Source organism: Fusarium subglutinans (genome assembly GCF_013396075.1).
Source record: "Fusarium subglutinans strain NRRL 66333 chromosome Unknown NRRL66333_c0000150, whole genome shotgun sequence".
In the NCBI taxonomy this organism is placed as follows: domain Eukaryota; kingdom Fungi; phylum Ascomycota; class Sordariomycetes; order Hypocreales; family Nectriaceae; genus Fusarium; species Fusarium subglutinans.
Genome location: NW_023502213.1, coordinates 89,761 through 112,870, shown reverse-complemented (window position 1 = coordinate 112,870; position 23,110 = coordinate 89,761). Strand labels below are relative to the sequence as shown.

Below are 23,110 nucleotides of genomic sequence, written 5' to 3'. Positions count from 1 at the left end.
TTCCCTTTCTTGTTTGTAAGCCAGCAGCCACCATCTACTTTCTCTCAGCACCCTAATTCTTAATTCTGTAGATATTATCGCATACGCTGACTATCCAGTACCATTACTATAGGTCATTCAATATCTTGTCCAAGAGGTCCACTCCATCTTCACTGCTGTCTGGCCCTGCGTCTTCAAGCTCCATGCTACCAAACGGGTCCCAGTCCAAGCTACATAGATTATATACATCTTGATCCGACAGAGAGGTACCAGACTCGTCCAACCCCGTTACTAAATCAAGAAAGCCAAGAGAATGAATACTTTCAAGACCTTCGACGGCGTCAGAAACACTCGATGAGGTCCCGATCTCAGTGGGGCGGCAGTATTCCATCATAGCAGACCAGTTACTACTCGGCATGGAGCAGCCTTTCAGTTCTTGTGAGGAGCACAGAGCTCGTTCCAACACTAATGTACAGTTCAAATATTGGTATGGGTGGCAGGCTATAATGTCTGTCCAGCTTCGTAGGCAGTCCTTCCCCTGACTCCTCAGACAACTCTCGACGGAGGTGACAGTTTGGCGAACAAGAAGGCTCAGGGGTTCGATCCCTTCAAATCGTGGCTGATGTGCCTCCAGCATTTCAATTAGTATGCGAAGCCGCCTCTCGTTCTCCGTGACTTGACCGCCGAGTCTGGCCTCAAACACATGCATAGCCATGGGGACAGCGGCAAAGGCAGCCCTGGTGCAATAAATTAATTACTGCTCCGTGGTCACCGATGGTAATGTACTTACACACTGATAGGTAGAAACCTCGCAAGTCCAAGTCGGACGGGCTCCGACAGATGGTCAATAAAACGAAAGGTGGCAGAACGAACCTCATCGATGAGGGCAGAGGGAAGGAACTCGATCAAATCAGACAAACCAACATCAGCTATGAGTTTCTGATGATGGAGTAGCAATTTTGCTGTACTTGAGGGTTGTCAATTTCGTTGTCTCTGAGTAAATTGCCAATAGAACTTACTAGTATTGCATATATACAAAGTTCGTGTAGACAATGACAGATGGATGTCGTTGCTCATTTCTTTGACCCAGTTCCAGGAACTCTTCCCCGGTGGCACTGAACCAAGTCGAGAGATCCTCTCTGCATCTAGATAGAGTTGTGTGGTCATCAGCACATACAGTCTCCAGGTGATGTGAAGCACTGCGATGTCGAGCCATCAGCTGAAGCAAATCTCCTACTGTATAGCTTAATGCCATCAGTCGACGGAATACTCTGAATAGCTGGGTTTTTATGTGTGATGTATAGACCAAAGACCCATTGAACTCGGAGCTAAAGTCCTCTTCCGCTGGTAACGGGTATTTACCAGGAATCTGTACACATCGTCTTTGACCAAGAGAAATACTACGGTCACGGAGGATACAACACCACCAGAGACGTTTCAGTGAGCCTGTGTCAGGTCCATTGGTATATTTCACTTGACTGGCACCAACGCTTTCGGCGTGTTTGATCGCTCTGGTCAACCATACCGAGTTAGGTGTTGGGTGATCGCTGCCCAACGAGACGGGTAAAAAGGTGAGCAGCAAGGCGCCCCGTGCTAGGTCGACGGCAGACGGTTCGATGTCGAAGACATAAAGAAGCTTGTCAAAGTTAGCTATTATCAGCACTGAGCAGGGAAGAGGAAAAGGACCTTGGCTCGTTGATAAAACCTAGCAGCTGCAAGGCGAGGGCTTTTAAACCCCAGTTCTTTCGTTATAGATTCCGGCACGAACTACAGCAATGTCAGCAACATGTCGAAAATGGGATAAAATTCACTTACACTACAGGAAGCAAATAACATCGCCTGGATCAAGAACAACGACAACTTGTTCGTCTCCTCTCTATATTCTTCCCAAAACACAGACTCGTCCATTAAGGGTAGCATCGGGTGGACGTGTAAAAAGTATTCTCGGATAAATTCATCGAGCATAGGTCTGGGCGGAACGTTCAAGCATCCTTGTCGTCGTAAGAAGCAAACATCATCTGGAAGAAGTTTGCTTAGGTCTGGGTTGCTAATAAAAGCAAGGCGGTTATCTGTCGGCTCCAGCATCGTGCTATCGCCTTCGGACCTAGCATCAGTAGACTCCGTTTGCACGCTGTCGAGATGGCATGGCGAGGGATTCGATGGTGAGGATGGGCAGACTCCCAAAGAATCGTCGTTAGTTGTGAACATGCCATCCTGGACCCATATGTCGTTGGAAGTGGTGGTCGCAGAGCTGGTGTTGGTATTGATCGGGACTCTCGCGTTTTTTGTGTCGAGCCTTTTGCTATCAAACGGGTGAGCTTTACTGGTCTCGCTGATTCCCTGCCGGGTAATGGGTGACTTACCGCTTTGGCTTTCGGCCCCTGACCTCGCAGTGGACCTCATCCAAACGGCAGTTCAGACAGGGTGAACCACCAAAGGCCAGATCGCAGCGGATCTTTCTGCTTCGACAATGGAGACATGCTTGTTTGGCACGGCGTTTTGGCATACCGAGGTTGACGAAGCGCATTGGGAATGTTCTTCAGAAGATCCACAACTAATAGCTGAGTTTGCAGTTGTCAAGAGGCGTGAAAACCAGAGACTTCAGCCAGGAACTGGCTGGCTTCTGTTTCCCCAGATCACATTACCCCATACCCCACAATCGGCTAATGCATCTTGACTCAGGAAACGCTGCCTCAGCGTATTTCCCAGAATGCGGGTCCCATCAGGTACACTGACGCTCAGATGGGAAATAACATTAGTCAGAATTTTCTAATCTAATCAGCACACTGATACGATAAGATGATAAGATATGAATTTTGACCAATGGTTAACCGAAGACTGACCGAAGATTAGCCATAGCCGCCTTTTATTTTTTATAGCAAAGTTTGCGTTTACTTTTTAAATTATGTTCTATCAGAAACAAAATTAAGCAGTCATTGTATAAAAAAAATCATACCTAAAGCAGTTTATATATAATAAGAATATTCCCTTTAATTATATTAGTCTTTAAATATATCAAGCTTGCTTGAATTGATAAGAATAAGTTATTAACTATTCTGCGCCTTTAAGCGTCCTACCCTGTACTACACGGTCCTTCTCTGACTAATCACAGCTGTTTCTGCGCCTGTCCACAGATAGAAAATTGAATCAGCCCAGACCCAGAGATATACAGTCCAGATTGGACCAAGATCTTTAACTTCACAACAGCAGCAAAGGCCAGAACTGGCAGCTGGAACTTTTGCTAATAAATATATCACGCCTCGGCCCAGGACTGTCAGTCCAGCGGAGGTGGATAATGATAGACATTTGCCTGCCGTTTTAGGTGACCGACTAGAATATGACACTCTACCAATTAAATGCTGCTGAATAACCACGCGCTGATTGGTATTCACAAGCAAAGATTGAAATGCGACAGTCTTCATGCATATGGTCTCGGAGCACATTCTCGATCAGGATACTAACAGAAGCTAAGGTATCCAGTCGGCTATACGGCACGATCATCTGAATTACAGAAAAAGAGAATAATTATAAATCCCAAGATGAAGGACCTTGATTGCTTCAACGGCGCTTCCATTCGCATTGGTAGGTTTGAGTTAAAGACTTCAAATCGATTTCGCAACAAGGCGACATAATCTCAAGACATGATTGCTAGTCTGTTCTTTTTTGCGGCAGGCGCTCTAGCCAAGGTCAGCTTCCCGCCTATCCCGTCCGATCTCTCAACCCCGGTACAACAAAGACTGTCGCTGGATGGACCAAACAGTAAGTTTAATGTCAAACTATCCAAAGACCTATAGCTAAGTTTCACTAGGTATTACCATTGGATGGAACACCTATGCCAAACAATCCAACCCTTGCGTGCAATATGGCCTTTCAAAAGACAAGCTTGATAAGCAAGCATGCTCGGATATATCATTAACATATCCGACTTCTCGCACCTGGGCAAACGCTGTGACCCTTGACAATCTGTCTCCAGCAACGAAATACTACTACAAGATTGTGTCTAAAAGTTCAGTTGTTGATCAGTTTCTCAGTCCCCGGGCAGCGGGAGACAAGACACCATTCGCCATCAACGCCATCATTGACCTTGGTGTTTATGGAGAGGATGGCTTCACTATCAAGATGGATCAAACAAAGCGAGATGTTATCCCCAACGTTCAGCCTGCTTTGAACCACACAACCATCGGCCGTCTTGCATCAACAGCTGATGACTACGAGTTTATCATTCATCCTGGAGATCTCGCATACGCTGATGACTGGTTCCTGAAACCCAAGAATCTACTCCACGGCGAGCAGGCATATCAGGCTATCCTCGAGACTTTCTACAATCAGTTGGCCCCTATCTCGGGCCGAAAGCCTTACATGGTCAGCCCCGGGAATCATGAAGCAGCATGTGAAGAGATCCCCATCCTCAACAACCTCTGTCCCGAGGGTCAGAAGAACTTCACCGATTTCATGTACAGATTCGGCCAAGTAATGCCCCTCGCCTTTCCTTCAACCTCTTCCAGTGACGCAGCGCGAGTGAGCGCAAACAAGGCTAAGCAACTGGCAAACCCGCCATTCTGGTTCTCGTTCGAATACGGTATGGCACATGTCGTCATGATTGACACCGAAACCGATTTTCCCGATGCACCAGATGCCCCAGGTGGTTCAGCAAACCTGAACAGCGGACCCTTTGGCAGTCCTAATCAGCAACTCCAATTTCTTGAAGCTGATCTTGCATCAGTTGACCGTACAGTCACACCTTGGGTCATCGTTGCAGGTCACCGCCCTTGGTACACTACTGGTGATGAAGGTTGCGTGCCTTGCCAAAAGGCATTTGAAGGGTTGTTCTACAAGTATGGCGTCGATTTGGCTGTCTTTGGACACGTGCACAACTCACAGCGCTTCTATCCCATGTACAACGGGACTGTTGATACTGCAGGAATGGAAGACCCCAAGGCGCCTATGTACATTGTGTCCGGAGGTACAGGAAATATTGAGGGACTGAGCGCTGTAGGGAAGAATGCTACTGGTAATGCATTTGCGTATGCGGATGACTTTAGCTACGCCACCATTCGGTTCCAGGATGCTCAAAACCTACAAGTCGACTTCTTCCAGTCATCGACAGGCAAGCTGCTGGATCAATCTAAGCTTTTCAAGTCACACAACAAACAGTTTGTCAGACAGAACTAGAGAGATAGCTGCAGTTAGGTACAATGGGCCCATTTCTTGAGTAGCTCATGGTTTCTCTCGTCTCCAGTGTTGAGATTGAGTGACAGATAGCCTATAATGGACGACAAAAGAATTGAGATTTTTAATCTCACTGTAGTACATAATTATCCACTCTTATCCCCGTCTTCCTAAGGCCTTCCAACGAGACTCTTGGATCAAAGTTGGTCCATCGATCTTCTGCAGCAATATACCAAAATGGGGTACCATTATCCCTCCAACGTAGTTCCATTCGTCTGGGACAGGGATAACATCCAGCCGCGGGTCATATGCTGCCGCTTCCCTTCTGAATCCTCGAGGACAGGGTATTGGGCTCGTTTGATGTAGCTTAGGCGCCAACCCTTTGGCATCTCGCCAAGGATTGCTTCTCCGGTCAACAGTGCTAGGTAAGCACACGGCCCTTTAAGCTTATACTCGCCGTCACAGACTTGCTTCTATCGGGTATATTACCTTATATATATTCTATATACTTTAAGCCTAATTATCCTTACAGAAAAGCAGTAATACTTATTTATATACTTTTAAAGTTAGTTATTAAAATATTAACTTTTTAGCTAAAACTAAAATTCTAAGTAATAATAAAGGTAATAAATATCTTACCTATATATATTTATTAGTATTCTTTACCTTTATATACTAGGGGCTAAAGCCTCTTTTAACTACCTATAACCTTATTATAGTACTTGCCGTCTTCTATCGCCTGGAGTACTATGGGAAGATGGCAGCTAAGAAAGACAACGACGAGGTCGCCAGGCTGACAGCCTCGTGGACCCAGTACAATGTAACCCATTTTGGTCAGATATATAGAGCGATTGTGTATGTAGTAAGTCAAGTGTGCAAGTTGGCCACCAAGCGTCTTACTATGGGTTCTGATTCGCTCGGCTAACTGCTCGTGCATCTTGTTGATGAATGGGGAGTGGACAAAGAAGTCGTTTACATGCAACATGAGGGAAAATTGCTGAATCTTCTGGAAATCCCAAGTATCTGGTTCAGGACCCAGAAAGCGTCGTGCCGCCTTTAGCACGCCCTTTAGTACAGTAGTCAAGCACCTAGGCAAGCCCCCTGCAATAATGCAAGAGGCAGTGGATTTAAAACCTATAAAGGGTATAAAAAAGACCCCTTATTAAGGCAGGCTTTTAAGGTAAGCCTAATATACTAACTAAGGCTAAGGCATAAGCCTATTACTAGGTATAGTAACTATAAAAACTAGAAGTAATAAGAAGTTTATTAGTTTTAGCTAATTATTAAGCTAATTATAATAAGTTAGGAATAAAGGAAAAGTTATAATTAATTTAAATTAGATAAAAAGCCTAATTTTTTTTACTTTAAAGGTTAAATAGTAATAATATAAGGAAGTAATAAGGAATTAGGCTAGATTAAATTGTAAAGGGTAGTAACCCTAGATAACTACAGGCAGCTTAGTAAGACTCCAATTTCACTGCCTCTAGCACAGTGGCTTGGAGCTCTGCTTGGGAATTTTGACTGTCCTGGGGCCCAACTAGCTCCATGATGTAGTCACAACGTATACCTTGGAGCAACAACTGCTCTTTGGTAAATGCATGCCCATTCTCGGCGGAGCAAAGGGCAGCTCGACCGTAAGTCATGGGCCGCTGATGTTGAATCCGCTCCAAGTCGGGGATCCACGTCGGCTCAGACGCTGAGTCGCACAGTGACATCAACTTGAGATCTTGGTGATATGTCGACGCCCGAACCAAAGCATCGCGATGGACGTCCTTGATGTTCTTTCTGTAATCAACCACAATTTTGCTAGTAAAGCCGCCCTCTGCGAGACCCAATAGGGCGAAGACTCTATCCCTCGGCTCCGTTACCTCACAGGCGTGTGTGTAAGCCACAAGTGAGAAAAAGTCCCTCAAGAGTCTAAGGGCTGAAAAGCTGCGTGCGTTGAAAAATTCGACCATGATAAGGATGTCGACCTTGTCAACCAATGCCTCTCTTTTTGCCGCAATTATCTCGATGGCACTCCTGAAATGCAGCCAAGGCAGGCTGTCATCCCCTGCCAAGATAATTGTGTCTTTACCCGCCAGTAGGATTTCTTGACGCACCCATAGTCGACGGAACCAGGGCCGCGATATGAAGAATACCAAGGCCTGCCACTGGCGGTCAGAGAATGGCATAGGCTTGGACCAATCGTGTAAATTGTCTGAGAGTCTTCTCATGATAAAGTCATACTTGTCTGGTTTGAACCTTATTCGGTTATTCAAGATGTCATCCTCCTCGTTGGTAAAGTCGACGCATTCGGCGAGTTCTTGCAGCATCGCGATGGCGATTGGGCTGTGCTCGTCTGCGAGGCCGAGCCAGGCAATAACGCGCTGGGCGTGCTTGTATATATCGCGCATTCGCAGGACTTGCGCAGCTCGCTCATCAAGGTCCTGCTGGTTGATACAAATTGAGTCAGCCCAGAGGATCTGGTTATTGCTTTGGTGACGGATCTTTCGCAAAGCAGAAGCAAGATTGCGACCGATCGCTAGCGACCCCGAAGACTCCTTGTCGCAAATGCATGATTTATCGTAGCAAATCGGTTTTGGATGCCTGAGATCTATGTAGTCCGGATCTGACTGGTCACCCCAAGTGTACGACATTGCTTCGTACCGCGTAACAGGTTCGCCTGGGATATGCTTCACAACGACGAGAGCGCCTGAGAGGGGGTCTCCCTCTTGACCTGCTGCATCTAGCACCAACACCCTGATCTCATTCTCCTGCAAACTGTTGTATTTGAAGTTATCAATAATCATCTTGAGTCCATGCGCCCAAACAAATAAAAGATAAGTACCAACTGTCGATTGCAAACGCAGTCAAGTGTTTGTGTAAGATTTAAGGCTAAACCAAAGTTCTACATATGCCCCACAATATATGTCCTTATTAGTTCTCAAGATTAGCAAATCGACCTATATGATAATTCCTTTAGCAGGGGATAACTCGGAGCCTCACATCCCCGCGCATTACACTACTCATCACAAAGCTGGACACCCTGAGTACGTGTATGTTACAATTACTTAAGATGTATAGGTTGGTTTTATAGTCTAACAAACCTCCAGCAGTCTATAGCACCGAATACATGCTACAGATCAGTAAACCTGCTTTTCCAATACAGTTAAGAACTATTGCCAATAAAAAGAATAAATAGGGTATTTAAGTCAAAACTTAGGAGTATCCTTACTGTCTGTGAAATGTCTAATCTGGCATTTCTACAAATTTATTCTTGCTACCTACATGCATTATCTACATGAAGTTGCCTAAAAGTCATTCGGAATAGTGTGTGAAGGGTCGGAAAACAGAGGTTGATCGCGCTCGGAAAAATGGTCGGAGATAATACCATCGGCGAAATGACTGGTAGCAACAGCGGATATCACGCGGGGATCTTAATTTTGTGGAAACCACAAGTTATACTGCGGCTTTTTATAAAGTCACCTTGTTCTTGAGATTGCATCGTGCTTCAGACCGTTTCCTGCTGTATCTATACTCGTTTTAGAGCCTACAACTGCTTGTCATGTCCACAGACAACTGTATCTCACGCCGCGCTGTCGAATATCTTCCGGAAGCCCCCAAGTTCTTCGATGTTCTCAATGACTTGTGGGATCCCGAATCAAATCCCAATGGCATCCTTAATCTCGGACAGGCCGAAAATGTGTGTCATTATCTACAAACAAAGTCACTTCGGCTAATAGTGTAGGGTCTAATGCAAACAGAATTAACCGAATTCATTAACTCCTATGTACAAACCCTCTAGAGCATAAATATATAGAGCATTTTAATATTCATAGCCTTTGTATTTAAAACCTTTATAGCTTAATAAAGCTTTATTTAATAAAAACCTAGCCTTAAATATAACTGAATTTTTAATAAGCTTTTCTACCTAATGCTACTTACTAGTTTAACTTTTTCCTTATAGTTATTACTTACTGCTTAACTTATTATTAGGGATATATAAAGTTAATCCTTTCTTATAAGTTTACTATATTATATACCTAAGCTATATTTTATATTACTTTATTAATTACTATTGCCCTATTATTTAGTAGTAAATTTCTTACCTTCTAGGGAACTAACTTTTTATATTTTTAATCTTTATAGAAATATAAATAGGTATTATATATAAAGTAAATAAGGCTTATAAAGATAATATTTTTAATATTACCTTTTTAAATATCCTTATAAAGTTTTTTATAGCTATTTTTATAGCAAATTTAAAGCTATAGGTTTATAGGTAGTAGCAAATCTAGAGCTATAGGTTTATAGGTAAGTTAGTAATATTATATAGTATAAAATATATTAAGTAAAGAAGCAGCTTAGGCTACTAGCTAATTAGCTATTATATAGTTATAGTAAAAGTTATTTTAAAAAGGTTATTTTAAGTTAATAAACTTACTTTTATTAGGTATTTTACCTTATATATATTTTATATACTTTAAGCTTAATTATCCTTATAAAAAAGTAGTAATACTTATTTATATATATCTAGAGTTAGTTATTAAGATATTAACTTTTTAGTTAAAACTAAGATCCTAGGTAATAATAAGGGTAATAAGTATCTTGCCTATATATGTTTATTAGTATTTTTTACTTTTATATGCTGGAGGCTAAAGCCTCTTTTAACTACCTATAACCTTACTCCTTAATATTTATAGCCTTGCGCTAGCCCTCATGCATTGACATATGGTGACGGGTTTACTGGTTCCAAACAGCTGAAGAAGGCTTGGTGTTAGCTGTTGAACAAATACTCCAACCCTTCTATACTGATAATCCCCTCGCACCTGCATGTTACACCGGGAGTGGGCAACGCCCTAGAATGTTGTGCCTGGTCTCTTTTGATTAAGAAGACTAAGTGCTTGTCGGTCGGCCTTATTGGACTGCCTTTAATTACATCTTTGGGATCCGAGCTGGGTGCTTGTCGTTTCACATGATTGTGGCATAAATTAATAAGTGCAAAAGGTCCGAGTTCGAGAGGTCTCCTTTCGTGGCACTGATCCATTTAGCCTTGAGGCCGTCCATGAGTATGAAAGAGAGTATTTGCAAGCACAGAAAGAGGCAAGATGTGTCAAGGCCATATTACTATGTTCTCCACATAACCCGCTCGGTATGCGTAACCCCCCCTAAAAAAAAGGTACAAAGCAAGTCACAGAAGCTGACATTTACTTCAGGCCGCTGCTACCCTCAGGATGTCCTGAGAGCATATATGAGCCTTTGCGGTAGATTTGGACTGCATCTCATTGTCGACGAGATATATGCACTATCTGTGTTCGAGAACGCCAAAATGCAAAATGCTGTCCCGTTCACTTCGATACTTTCTCTAAAGGCCAACGGGCTCATGGATCCTAGAAAATTCCATGTACAGTGGGGACTCAGTAAAGTATATCACCACGTTATCCTTTACTTGATTTCGGTCTGATCACATAACAGGATTTTGGGGCTACTGGCCTGCGCATTGGCTGCCTTATCAGTCAATCGAATAATTTATTCCTTAAGTCGCTTGAGGGCTTCTCGTAAGTCTTATGGCCGTGAAGCCGACTCCTGTGCACGAAATTCCATATATTAATTGCTTCACAGTCTCTTTAACTTCCCTTCGAGCCTTGCTGACCATGCCGTTTCCTCGCTGCTCTTAAGTGAGGAGTACTCTCACAAGTACATCACAACCTATCAATCACGCTTGGCAGAGAGCTACAAGCATGTAACTGGATTTCTAGATCAACATGGAATTGCATATCGGGAGTCAAATGCCTCATTATTCTTGATGGTAAACCTCTCGGTTGTGGGTGACCGTGAATTATCTAACGATGATAACATTCTCGCCCTTCTGAGATGGAAAAAAGTCCACCTCACCTCGGCGATGGCTTATAGGAGTGAGGAACCAGGTTGGTTTAGGATAGTTATCGCACACCCCAAGTCCGTGTTGGATGAAGGTTTGAAGAGGCTGCTTAATGCCCTCTCCAAATCTAGCTGAAGATGTATTACTTTGCATCGCTCATCATCACGCCCTACGTTATCCGCAAACGCAAATTTAGTGCAGACTACGCAATAGCCCAGACACTGTTCTATACAACGTAAGTGTATGCATTGTTAAATAATCCCTCTCTCCCCCAGCACGCAATAAATGTCTAAAGAGATGCTAATTCCGCCACTGATAAACAACGACTACTAGTACACATCTTCTTTTTAGTACCCTACGCCGGAACTATGTGGCATAAGGTATCGAGGTCCCGAAGTGCAGAATAAGCTTAACAACATATGGAGCACCCGACACGTTTGCATGCTAGTAGGTTATGCAATTGGCTCAAATATGACAATTAGGTTCTTATCTATACTAACTACCCGAGGGGAGTTGCTCCAAGTCTTTCCTAAAGGGGACACATGATATACCACAACCCCCACAACTATCGAAAGCACGTAATACCGAGAAATCTTCACGCCTTCTATGAGGTTCACTACATCCCGAGATAACTAGCTTTAGTAGGCTTATGATAAATCTTGTAATTTACAAATTTCTATCTTTGATGAAATACAAATATCGCTGCTGCAGTCGCACCATTGTAAAAGAAACCGGCATCTCCCTTGACTCACAAGCTGAACCATTACTTGAACTCTGATTATTTCGCCTCACCGTCTGCTCAACTGTTATTTCGTCATGGCCACTGTTCTGGTCAGGGACCAGAAGTACCTCGATGTATCCGAGTCTGAGATCTCTGTTGACCCGGTGCCACCACTTGGAGCGCCCGTAACTGAGAAGACTCATCTGTTCCAGCGGGGCAAGGGCTTTGATGCAGATGCAATCGCTACCCAAGTAAGTGACCTTGGATCTGCTACATTACTAGTACTTGCATCTAACACCGTTTGTCCAGGCTAGCGTTTTTGATGATCCTAAAACTGCCGAGCAATACCAGCCGCGATCAGACTGGTAAGGCCATCCATCTATCTACAGACCTTATGACAAGCTTTACTAATAGCTTTAATTAGGGAAAACCTCAGTCGCTTTGATCCCCTTGCGCGATGGACCTGGGGTGAAGAAAAGCAGTTGGTCCGTAAAGTCGACATCAAAATTATGATCTGGGCATGTACCATGTTCATGGCCCTGGAGTTGGACAGAGCCAACATTTCCCAAGCCTTGACGGACAACCTCCTAGGCGACTTGAGCTTGACGACCAATGGTACGTTTGGCCCGCTTATGCATATCGTTTTCGGTGATTGATCATGATGCTTCAGACTTCAACCTTGGAAACACGGTATTCAAGCTCTCGTTCCTCTGCGCTGAGCTGCCATCGCAGCTTGTCTCTAAATGGATGGGTCCTGACCGTTGGATCCCGACACAAATGTGCCTCTGGAGTGTTGTTGCGGCGGCACAGTTCTGGCTGTCAGGCCGCGAATCATTTCTCGCCTGTCGTGCACTTCTTGGAATTCTCCAAGGTGGCTTTGTCCCTGATGTAAGTCGAATCCGGTTAGGTCAATCACTACCGGTTCATCAAACATGCTGACTGATCTCATCAAGGTGATTCTGTCCCTCTCATACTTTTACAAGCACCACGAGCTTTCGATTCGTCTAGGGTTCTTCTGGACCATGATGAGCGTCGCCGACATCATCTCGGCGCTTCTTGCGGCGGCCCTGTTGGAGATGCGCGGTGTCAACGGTCACGCTGGTTGGCGATGGCTGTTCCTCATTGAGGGCCTCATCACTCTGATCTTTGGCCTCCTCGCCTATGACCTCATGCCCCCGGGCCCAATCCAGACTGCCAATTGGTTCCGTGGAAAGACAGGCTGGTTCACTGAGAGAGAAGAAGTCATCATGGTCAAATGAATCATCCGCGAAGATCCCACTAAGAGCACAATGCACAACCGGCAGCCCATTACATTCAAACTGCTGTTCCAGAGTCTTAGTGACTACGACCTTTGGTCATTGTATCTGCTTGGATTGACCTTCCAGCTCCCTGCCACACCGGAGGGGCAGTACTTGACTCTGTCGCTCAAGGGCCTCGGCTTTAACACGCTCCAGTCCAATCTCTTAAGCATTCCATATACAGTATTTCATATTATTACCATGTTGGCCCTCACTTATACAGCCGAGTATGTGAAGAACCTGACTCTCATGGGAATAATTGGTCAGATTTGGATCCTGCCTTGTCTTATTTGGTTCAATGTCGCCAATACCCAGACAGCTAGCCGTTGGACTGTCTACGCCGTCACCACTGTGCTGCTGTCCTATCCAAATGGTGAGTAGAGTGGAAAGGAAGATGCAATAACTATAGCTAACTGTTTCAATCCAGCTCATCCTATGCAAGTAGCTTGGAACTCTCGCAACTAAAACAGTGTACGCTCTCGAACCGTATCAGCCGCCTGTTACAACATGTTTTGTCAAGCTGGCGGTATTATCGCTTCCAACATCTATCGCAAAGATGACGCACCTAAATACCACCGTGGTAATCGACAGTTGCTTGCTATTCTTATTATGAATCTTGTCCTTTATGTCCTGGTCAAGGTTTACCATATCCTCCGTAATAAGTCACGCGATAAGAAATGGAATGCTATGACTGAGTCAGAGAGGTTGGAATATCTTGACACTACCAAGGATGAAGGCAACAGAAGACTGGATTTTAGATTCGCTCATTAAGATATCGTGGTTTTCTTTCCACGACGAAAGCTTCGGTATCCTAATTACTTCCAAATCGACTGACTAAAGCTTGTCAATCAACAGGAGAGGCCGTTAGAAACATACAAATTAACCATATACACATATATAGTATCCATTTCTTAAGCTATTAGAGGTGCCTGACCGAAACATAGACAAGTGGTGGTACTGGAAGATCAGTGCAACTCTCACTATAGTCTGTTTAAAGTAATAGACCTACAAAGACCAGTAACAAACAGGCTTATCTACACGTCGTGAGTCTTTTCATGTCACAGCATCAACTTCTGTCTGTTTTCAATACCTGCGCAGCGGATAGAATCTAATAGACTAGATAAATCGTACAATTACGTCGCTGCCACGACAGAAGTCTCTGCTCAAAGGCCATGATATACAGTAATAAATACCGTGATGTACATATTGGTTGGGTATACTCCACTGTATCGACACCACTACATGGAAAATGACGCAACTCGATTGACATAACGTTGTACCCTGTTATCTCTGCTTACTGATACCGCAGCATGAAAAGAATTAGACTAATACACTAGCTCTATCGCAGCTCGGATAACAAGTTCATTGGACAATAGAACGGAGATACCTGGTCAATACCGTTAATTGGGGTATGAGCTGTTTGATCTCAATCTGAACGTCATCGTGTACCAATCATATTCATGCTCTTCGAATCGCGCAATGAAAACCCCCATGGCTCGTGCTTTTATTGAATCATTCAGTAATTCATAGCTTGACTCTTTTGATTCACTTAGACTGATAGATCGCATTAGTTCAAACCTAGATAGAATTACGAATTGATTGAAGAAGACTACATGACACAAAAGGACTTATGGCAAAGCCGTTCTCGGGCAAATGCTTCTGTATTATGATGATCATGGCTTAACATAAAACTCTTCCGATGATATCGACTATTGCCTGCCACATACCAGTTGAAACCTATACACACACACCAAGCGGATGCTTGTATCCGATGAGCGTGATTCCCTAGTATTCCTGAGATGGTGTGTAGGAGATATGTCGAGCGGATTGCGCCAGATGAGGTGATGAAGGATACATCGGCCTGTGATTAGCTTTTTGTGAACAAGAGACTTGGGCTCTTGAGAGATTTCGGGGTTGCTTTTAAAAGAGGCGTACTGCTGTTCATAGTACAAGTAAACGGAAATCGCACTTATAGCAACATCTGTTCTAACGAATTGTGACCACAAGCACTCTTAAGATCCTCTTTCAATACAACATATACAAACTCTTAGTTACTCATCATGTCGCCACCTGCTGCTGACGTTGATACCCCCAGCACTGCTCCCGCAGTCCAGCCTGTGGTTAAACCCGTCAAAGGTACCGAAACCAGCAGCGCCTCACGCCTGGAAGGTCCCCTGTCCTACAGCGGTAGCCTTGACGCCGAAGAGCAATTTGATGTCACTGCTGTAATCGGCCGAGAGTTTCCAAAGCTGCAGCTCAGCGAGATCTTGAAGGATGACAACAAACTCAGAGACTTGGCTGTGCTTGGTATGAATATCTGATCTGGCCGTTACTGCTTTATACAAAACAGTGCTTACTATTCTAGTTTCCCAACGGGGTGTCGTTTTCTTCCGGAACCAAGACCTCAACATTAACGACCAAAAATATCTTGGGCAGAAGCTTGATGAGCTGACAGGCAAACCAGAGACATCCAAGGTTTGTCACCTCAAACGCTTGTTGTGATTATTCAACTGACCATTAAGCTCCATCGGCATGCGCTGTCAAACAGTAAGCGCGGTATTGCTGTTGATGAGAATGGAAGACTCGATGATGAAGTATCCGTCATCTCTTCTGAGCAGAACCGCAAGTTCTACAATGAAAAATGGAGCTCCCTTTCTAAGAACCTGGCTGGAGAGGGATGGCATGCTGAGTAAGTGTATAAAGAGAACGTCAAACACAAGCATCTTAATAATGAGTCACAGCATCACCTTTGAGAATATCCCATCTGACTATGCTATTCTCAAAATCATCCAACCTCCACAGGACGTTGGTGGTGATACACTCTGGGCGTCTGGGTACGAACTTTACGATCGCCTCTCGCCGCCGTTCAAGAAGCTGGCCGAGAACCTCACCAACCCAACTTTGTGCGAGTCAAGGAGACTTTCGGCGAAGATCTCATTGACGACTACCGTGGTGCTCCAGAGAACACTGGGTTGGATTTCAAGGCTGAGCAGTAAGCATCCCATGTCAGCTCCGGTGTATTGACGATTGCAAAAACTAACCTATCAGCCCTGTTGTGCGTACAAACCCTGTGACTGGTTGGAAGAGTCTCTTCGCCGTGGGTCACCAGCTTTCAGCTGGACACATCAACGGTGTATCTCATACCGAAAGCGAGATTCTCAAGACTTACTGTGAGAGCAATACCTCCCCCCTACAATGAGTTCACAATACTAATTACCCCAAGTTCGCCAACTCATCACCGAGAATCACGACCTTCAAGTACGGTTCCGCTGGGGAAAGAACGATCTTGCCATCTGGGATAAGTGAGTTATATAGCCGGCCTAGTTCCCTGTCGTTTGTCCAAAAACTAACTATATACTTTCTACAGCCGCTCTGTGTTCCACACCGCTACCAAGTACGTATACTGTAACCTTTTAGCTTCTGAGCCCAGCATGCTGATTTATGATTCTAGTGACTACGTTGGAAAACGTCAAGGAAATAGAGTTGTCTCGTTGGGGGAAAAGCCGTTCTATGACCCTGCTTCCCAGTCACGTAGAGAGGCTCTTGGCCTTGTGCAGTAAGATGCTTGGGGCATCTACAATATGCTCTTATTTATATACTTGTCTTGCCCTACGATGAAGAATCAACTGTATTGACTTTGCTTATCTCCTATCGCTAGTAAAGAGTATACAATGAATATATAAGCTTAAGACTGTAATTCCAGATAATGAGAGAGGGGAAAAGCCGTTTAACAAACGAATACAAGCCCTGGGATTCGGATAAGATAAATTCCTGTCGAGCTTACCATATGGCCACGAGAGTGTTTTATAAAAGTGGCTCGAGGGAGGGTAGATCATAACATGCCGAGACATCTGTCCCAAGACCTTGGCACATAACTTATGCCATTTCAATCAGGGGGGGTTAAGACATTAAGCTGGTGAGCTCATATGCTTGTTTTCTAGTTTTTATCTCTATCTCAAAAATGTGTTAACTGTAGTTTGGACCTCTTTTCTGAAGAATACATAGTCGCACCAGCGGAACCTGTAATTGTTATTTACAGTTAAGGCTTGTGGCTGAGCGCTTAAATTAGGTAGCGTACGGAGTACAGAACCCAGGAGACAGAACTTAGAGCTAAGCCTATATAATTCACTTGAATGTTATGAGATCTTGCTCACATGAACTAATAAAAACAAACTCAATCTTGACATACCCTGGATGCATCGGCGATTGAATCTTGTTTTTTCTGCAGGCGCTTAGTTCTCCCTTTACCGAACGTTTATGGAGTTGGAAGTCAGACACCAAGGGATGAGTGATTGGACGACGTTCTCCCTTATTTCCCGACGAATTGTGGCCGCATTTCTCGCACCACAAAATTTGGACAACAGGAGCTGCTGATTGGGCGGGGATGAGCGCGGATACACCATCTCCCTTCAACATGTCGGAGGCGTCGCTTTGGGAATATATGGACATATGGTTATCTTAGTATAGTGGTGTAAGGCAAGTAATGCATCTCAAATTACTATTCATTTTTCGGTTATTATTCTATACTATCACAATAGCGCAGAGGCCAGACTGATTGAAATCGCAGTGGTGTCGGATGTGATACCTTGGCAGATGTCTTGGGCGTTGACTTAGAAATGGAGGGAGATTTGATACCTTGGGATAATTCAAGCCTCTCAAATTATCCCCTCAGCTCATTTCACTGCCTGATGCATATAAATGTTCAACTCGCTTACTGTTTTCGATTTGGTATCATCACTCAGTCATTCATTTCCTACTACAAGCCATTCTTTGGCAGCCACTCGTTCAACATGCGTTTGTCCACATTTCTCCTCGCGGCATGTGCCTCGAGTGCATTCGGGCAGTTCAACCAGAATTTCAAGAGATTCACAAACACCAGTATTCCCGCCACTACGACTACTGGCTCTGTTCCTAGTTCAATTGACACCAGTGCTTCTACGACTAGTAGCACTGCTCCGTCTTCTGCGCCTATCAGTCTTGGAACAGCCCAGCTTGGTGCAGGTGCTAGCTACACCACTGCACTTGATGGTTCTGCGGCAGTGTAAGTATATCTTAGCGACTACATACCGAGAGGCACTGACAGATTTTAGCTCTCTCTTCATCCGAAATGGAGTCGCTACGTTCCGACTTGTGCCCTTCCTAGCCAGCTTCGCAGGCCTGCGTGTCTTTGTCGTCTTCAGTATCCTCGTCAGGCCTCCTCCCAGAGGCCTTAAGCGCCAGGTCTTCGATGGATGCACCCTCGAAGTTCAGGTGGATGGCCAAACCATCTACCAAGAAGTAATGAGCGACACAGGTGGATCAGAGGTTGGACAGCGTAGCAACCCTGTCAGGCTTGACGCCGAAGGTCGCCCTGATCTGCAATACTTCCTGACTTGTGGCTCTGATGCTGTTGAGGTTGTTGTTTCTCATCTGTCTTTTGACCAAGCTGGCGAGGATGCACAGACCACACCTATTGCGCCTCTCCCAACGGGCACTGAAACGCCAGGTGGTACGAACACTAACTCTGAGGGATTTACTACCAATTCTGAGGGAGAGACTGTTTCCCCTCCTGGCACCAACTCGGCTGGCTTTACCACGAACTCTGACGGAGAGACTATTTTCCCTACCGGAACTGACTCGGCTGGTTTCACCACCAACTCGAACGGTGAGACTGTCTTCCCCACAGGGGCCAACTCTGCCGGCTTCACTACGAACTCGGACGGGGAGACTATCTTTCCTCCTAGCACCAACTCTGCTGGATTCACCACGAACTCTAATGGAGAGACTGTTTTCCCTACTGGGACTAACTCTGCCGGCTTCACCACCAACTCCAACGGCGAGACCATCTTCCCCACTGGAACGGCAACTGGCACTGAGGATGAAACTTCCGCTCCGACTGCAACCTCTCTCGCTGGCTTCCCTGACTTCATTGATGCTTTCGCACTCTTCGGCTGTGTCGGATCTAGTGATGGCTTCCCGACTTTCGAACTTGCTGAATCGGATACCTCTATGGATCTGGATCAGTGCTCTACTCTCTGCCAAGGCCGAGCCTACTTTGGTGTCTATGATACGTAAGTCATATAGTCCTCCCTCGACATTATCTGCAATCGCTGATATTTCTAGTGACTGCTACTGTGGTGACGAGATTGATGGCGAGGACACTACCCGTGTTGAACTCGATTCCTGCGATATCGAGTGCCCCGGCGATGTTTCTCAGTTCTGCGGTGGTGACTCTCAGCGCCGCAGGATGCACCGTCGCCAGACCATTTCTTCCGATCGCCTTCTCACGGTTTATGTTTCTGCTGGCGGTCAAACTGATGTTGTCACCGACGAGGTCACTCGAACCGTCACTGATCAGTCAACTTTCGTTACTACCTTCGCCACTACCGTTGCTGGACCCGTCACCACCGCTACCGAGCGAGTAGTGTACATCTTTGTTGAGGCCGAATGCGGCGCCTGTAACCGCGAGTGGGTCTATATCCCTGAAGTTTGTGACTGCCAGGGCGGCTTCCAGTATGTTCCCCACTTCTGCTTCGGTGGCAGCTGCTCTGGAAAGACTGTATACAAGTCTCAGGAATGCCACGATTGGTGGAACCACAAGGACTTCTATGTGCCAGCAGACTGCGAGGAATGCTCCGGTGGAGAGATTATTTACAAGCCTTGGGAGAATTCTTGGGGCACGCCTGAGAACTGCAAGCCCGAGGAGATTCCTGCCTGTGAGGGACACAGGTGTCCTCCTGTCTACCCCACCAACAACAAGGGTCAGAACGGAGGTGGTGGCAGTGATCACGGTGGCAGCTCCAAGCCTGGTATGCACCATGGAGGTTCCGACAGTGGTTCCAACGGTGGTTCCAGCTATGGTGGTCACAGCAAGGGCTCGGACGACAACGGATCAAAGGGTGATGTCCCCGGATGTACTGGAGATGAATGCACTGGACCATACGACGGCGAATCTGGCTCCAAGCCCAATGGTTCCCATGAGTCCAGTGGAGGTGATACCCACGGCGAGCCTGCACCTGGAAGCAAGCCCACTGGACCGGCTGAGGGCAGTGGCTCTCACAGTGAGCCAGCACCTGGCGGCGAGCCTACTGGCGCTCCCGTTGTTATTAGCGGCGCCGGCAACCAGGTTGCTAATTTCTTTGTTCTTCTGGCTGCCATCGCCCCCGCTCTTCTCTAGATATTAACTAGATATTGAATTATTTCATTTCCATGTAAATACTTATGTTAAACTAACTTTAATAAATTAACGTAACCATGGAGTGAGTCATAACGTCACTACATCTCTATCAATGTGAATAAGTTATAGAGTGCTCGAATGCAGTACCTGAAAGACATAGCTCATCATGACGTCGTGAGTAAGTAAAGACACAATGACGATTTGACGATGGTATTGGTGTATTACGCTATGACCTCAAGCTAATTTATCCAGGTATTCCGATCAGCCGAACACCCCACTCGCAATTGGCTTTGCTAACTAGTCCATCCCATTCGGCCTCACTCTGATTTGTCCGGATGAGAATTCGGCAGTCAACTGCCGACGGAGTGATGCACTAAGATCCGATTCATGGGGACCCTGTTTCTTTACCCCAGATCTATCCCGCGAACTTGGTCATGCTCGGTTCTTGTGCGGTGATCATTGTGAAGCATGCCAGTAAGCCTTGCCCATTTTCAACACTATTTGCACTATTTCGTTCTCAGGAGCAGTTTTCGGGTTAACTTATATGCAAGGGATCATTGCTAAATCAGGCGGGTCGGGAAATGCTCGCGCCAAGATGGCACGAAATGGGCTTCACTATACGATGTTGTTGAAAGGCTTCTTCGCGTGCGCTCATCTATAAAAGGTTATGCGTAGTCTTCTCTCATCTAAGCATCATTCACTTCATCTCCTCCATTAAACACTTTCTACTAAACCTTCATTTTGTTGCCAGCCGATTTGAAACTCTTTCATGAGTTCTTGAGCTTATCATGCTTTTACAAAGCGTCTTCGCCCTTGGCCTTGCCAGCGTTTTGCGTGCTGCGCCTTGCGATATCTACAGTGCAGGGGGTACGCCCTGTATCGATGCGCATAGTTCTACTCGAGCTTTGTTTGACAAATACAACGGTGCTCTCTACCAGATCAAACGTGCCTCGGATGGAACTACCCGTGATTATCGGTCCGCTTTCAGCAGGTGGCGTTGCAAAGTCATCCGATCAGGACGACTTTTGTAGTGGAACTACCTGCCTTATAACCTTTATCTACGACCAGACCGGCCGAGGTAATCACCTCGGTCAAGCTAAAGGTGGTTATTGGAGCGGTCCTGATGTTAATGGTTGGGACAATATGGCTGCGGCAGACGGCGCGCCAGTCACCCTCAATGGCAAGAAAGCATATGGCGTCTTTGTTTCGCCTGGCACGGGTTATCGAAACAATGATGTCAGCGGATCAGCAACAGGTGATGAGCCTGAAGGCATCTATGCCGTGTTTGATGGTACTCACTATAATGGCGGCTGCTGTTTTGATTATGGAAATGCCGAAACCAGCAGTTCAGATACTGGTGCTGCTCATATGGAAGCTATTTACTTCGGCGACGTCAACGGTTGGGGGACAGGGGCTGGTGATGGTCCCTGGGTTATGGCTGATCTTGAGAATGGTCTCTTTTCCAGAAAGAGTTCCGGTAACAATCCTGGGGATCCAACAGTTAATCACCGGTTCTTGACTGCTATTGTCAAGGGAGAGCCAGGAACGTGGGCTATTCGTGGTGGTGACGCCACATCTGGTGGACTATCTACCTTTTACGACGGAGATCGTCCCGATGGCTACAACCCAATGCATAAAGAGGGTGCCCTCCTTCTTGGAAATGGAGGCGATAACAGCAACACAGGCCAAGGCACCTTTTATGAAGGCTGCGTTACTAGTGGTTACCCCTCAGATGATACCGAGAGTTCGGTGCAGGCTGATATTGTTGCGGCTGGGTATGCTGTCACTTCATTAACAAGTGGCCCCTCTCTTGACATTGGGTCCTCTGTTTCCCTCCACGTTACGACCCCAGGCTACACCAACCGATACCTCGTGCATAGTGGGTCAGACGTTATTACTCAGGTCGTTAGTAGCTCGAGTAGTGCTTCTGATAGGGGTGCGTCCACCTGGACTGTGCGGACTGGATTGGCCAATAGCGATTGTGTGTCATTTGAATCAAACGACACTGCCGGAAGCTTTATCAGACACTCTGGCTTTGTTTTATATGTTAACAGCAATGATGGATCTAAGCAGTTTAGCGAAGATGCTACCTTCTGTCCTATCAAGGGCCTTAACGGCCAGGGTAACTCAATGCGCTCTTGGAGCTATCCTACCAGGTACTTCAGACACTATGGCAATAAGGGCTACGCCGCCTCTGATGGTGGTGTCCATGACTTCGACAACAGCAACAGCTTCACGAACGATGTTAGCTTTATTGTTGAAGATGGTCTCGCCTAGGATTTCAACACGGAGTTGGAGTTTGATGTGAAGATAAGGAGGCACCTGGGTATTTGTACTGCAATGATGGTAGTGTGTTGTACTGAGTAGCAGAGTATTAAGCCAAGTAGTTTTATATTCTGAAGAAGAAGAATAAACCTTGCATAAACCATAACAGTCGACTTCACCCTCGCCACATCTCAAAACTAAATCGAAAACTAAAAGCAACGAGGCAAGCGCTTCCATTCAAGACATCGTTGAGATCGACACCAAAGTCAGGCTTCTTTGACTGCCCATGGCCTCGCATATAAAACATATTCTCACGCTAGTCAGACCTAGAAAATGCTTACCCACTCTGAGGCAATTTGTCGCCACCTAGGAATAAACAGCAGATTCCAAACAGCCGCGTCACAACTGTGAGTAAGATTGAAACTTGATCCCATCCTGGACCTCGGCCTGGCCAGTCTTAGCGGGCAGCCAGAACCTGACATGTACAAGGAAAAGCCCAGAATTCGGCTTGCATCTAATCCGCATATTTCGTCCCGACAAGTCACACCAAGAAATATCATTCCAGCCACATGATCTGACAAACGAATGATTTATAGCCATATTGAGAGTCCGTGGGCATACGTATGCTTCTAGCCAACAACTTATGCCGTGGCCCACTA

The 23,110-nt window shown here is 45.6% G+C and overlaps 8 protein-coding genes across 8 annotated transcripts; 6 read left to right on the top strand and 2 right to left on the bottom strand.

Moving 5' to 3' along the window:
* Positions 1-106: 106 nt before the first annotated feature.
* Positions 107-2,506, bottom strand: FSUBG_9626 (cutinase transcription factor 1 beta; the record flags this gene model as incomplete). The annotated part of the gene is made up of 6 exons (XM_036688159.1): positions 107-716; positions 770-946; positions 999-1,615; positions 1,666-1,746; positions 1,795-2,281; positions 2,343-2,506. 6 exons carry the CDS (start codon positions 2,504-2,506, stop codon positions 107-109), a joined length of 2,136 nt encoding a protein of 711 aa, XP_036534922.1.
* A 1,012-nt stretch (positions 2,507-3,518) lies between these two features.
* On the top strand, positions 3,519-5,151 carry FSUBG_9625 (acid phosphatase; the record flags this gene model as incomplete). Its single annotated transcript, XM_036688158.1, has 3 exons — positions 3,519-3,561; positions 3,619-3,738; positions 3,788-5,151. 3 exons carry the CDS (start codon positions 3,519-3,521, stop codon positions 5,149-5,151), a joined length of 1,527 nt encoding a protein of 508 aa, XP_036534921.1.
* A 1,454-nt stretch (positions 5,152-6,605) lies between these two features.
* Positions 6,606-7,940, bottom strand: FSUBG_9624 (heterokaryon incompatibility protein; the record flags this gene model as incomplete). The annotated part of the gene is made up of 1 exon (XM_036688157.1): positions 6,606-7,940. One exon carries the CDS (start codon positions 7,938-7,940, stop codon positions 6,606-6,608), a length of 1,335 nt encoding a protein of 444 aa, XP_036534920.1.
* A 3,887-nt stretch (positions 7,941-11,827) lies between these two features.
* FSUBG_9623 (phthalate transporter) lies at positions 11,828-12,991 on the top strand (the record flags this gene model as incomplete). The annotated part of the gene is made up of 5 exons (XM_036688156.1): positions 11,828-11,983; positions 12,042-12,097; positions 12,157-12,347; positions 12,403-12,620; positions 12,686-12,991. The coding sequence occupies 5 exons, from the start codon at positions 11,828-11,830 to the stop codon at positions 12,989-12,991; spliced, it is 927 nt and encodes a 308-aa protein (XP_036534919.1).
* A 30-nt stretch (positions 12,992-13,021) lies between these two features.
* On the top strand, positions 13,022-13,801 carry FSUBG_9622 (major facilitator superfamily transporter; the record flags this gene model as incomplete). Its single annotated transcript, XM_036688155.1, has 2 exons — positions 13,022-13,403; positions 13,524-13,801. The coding sequence occupies 2 exons, from the start codon at positions 13,022-13,024 to the stop codon at positions 13,799-13,801; spliced, it is 660 nt and encodes a 219-aa protein (XP_036534918.1).
* A 1,289-nt stretch (positions 13,802-15,090) lies between these two features.
* On the top strand, positions 15,091-16,590 carry FSUBG_9621 (taurine dioxygenase; the record flags this gene model as incomplete). The annotated part of the gene is made up of 9 exons (XM_036688154.1): positions 15,091-15,337; positions 15,396-15,505; positions 15,553-15,719; positions 15,772-15,842; positions 15,902-16,022; positions 16,079-16,200; positions 16,254-16,332; positions 16,398-16,424; positions 16,482-16,590. The coding sequence occupies 9 exons, from the start codon at positions 15,091-15,093 to the stop codon at positions 16,588-16,590; spliced, it is 1,053 nt and encodes a 350-aa protein (XP_036534917.1).
* A 1,230-nt stretch (positions 16,591-17,820) lies between these two features.
* Positions 17,821-20,186, top strand: FSUBG_9620 (uncharacterized protein; the record flags this gene model as incomplete). Its single annotated transcript, XM_036688153.1, has 3 exons — positions 17,821-18,071; positions 18,121-19,080; positions 19,133-20,186. 3 exons carry the CDS (start codon positions 17,821-17,823, stop codon positions 20,184-20,186), a joined length of 2,265 nt encoding a protein of 754 aa, XP_036534916.1.
* Positions 20,187-20,974: 788 nt separating this feature from the next.
* On the top strand, positions 20,975-22,463 carry FSUBG_9619 (alpha-n-arabinofuranosidase B; the record flags this gene model as incomplete). The annotated part of the gene is made up of 2 exons (XM_036688151.1): positions 20,975-21,162; positions 21,218-22,463. The coding sequence occupies 2 exons, from the start codon at positions 20,975-20,977 to the stop codon at positions 22,461-22,463; spliced, it is 1,434 nt and encodes a 477-aa protein (XP_036534915.1).
* Positions 22,464-23,110: the final 647 nt, after the last annotated feature.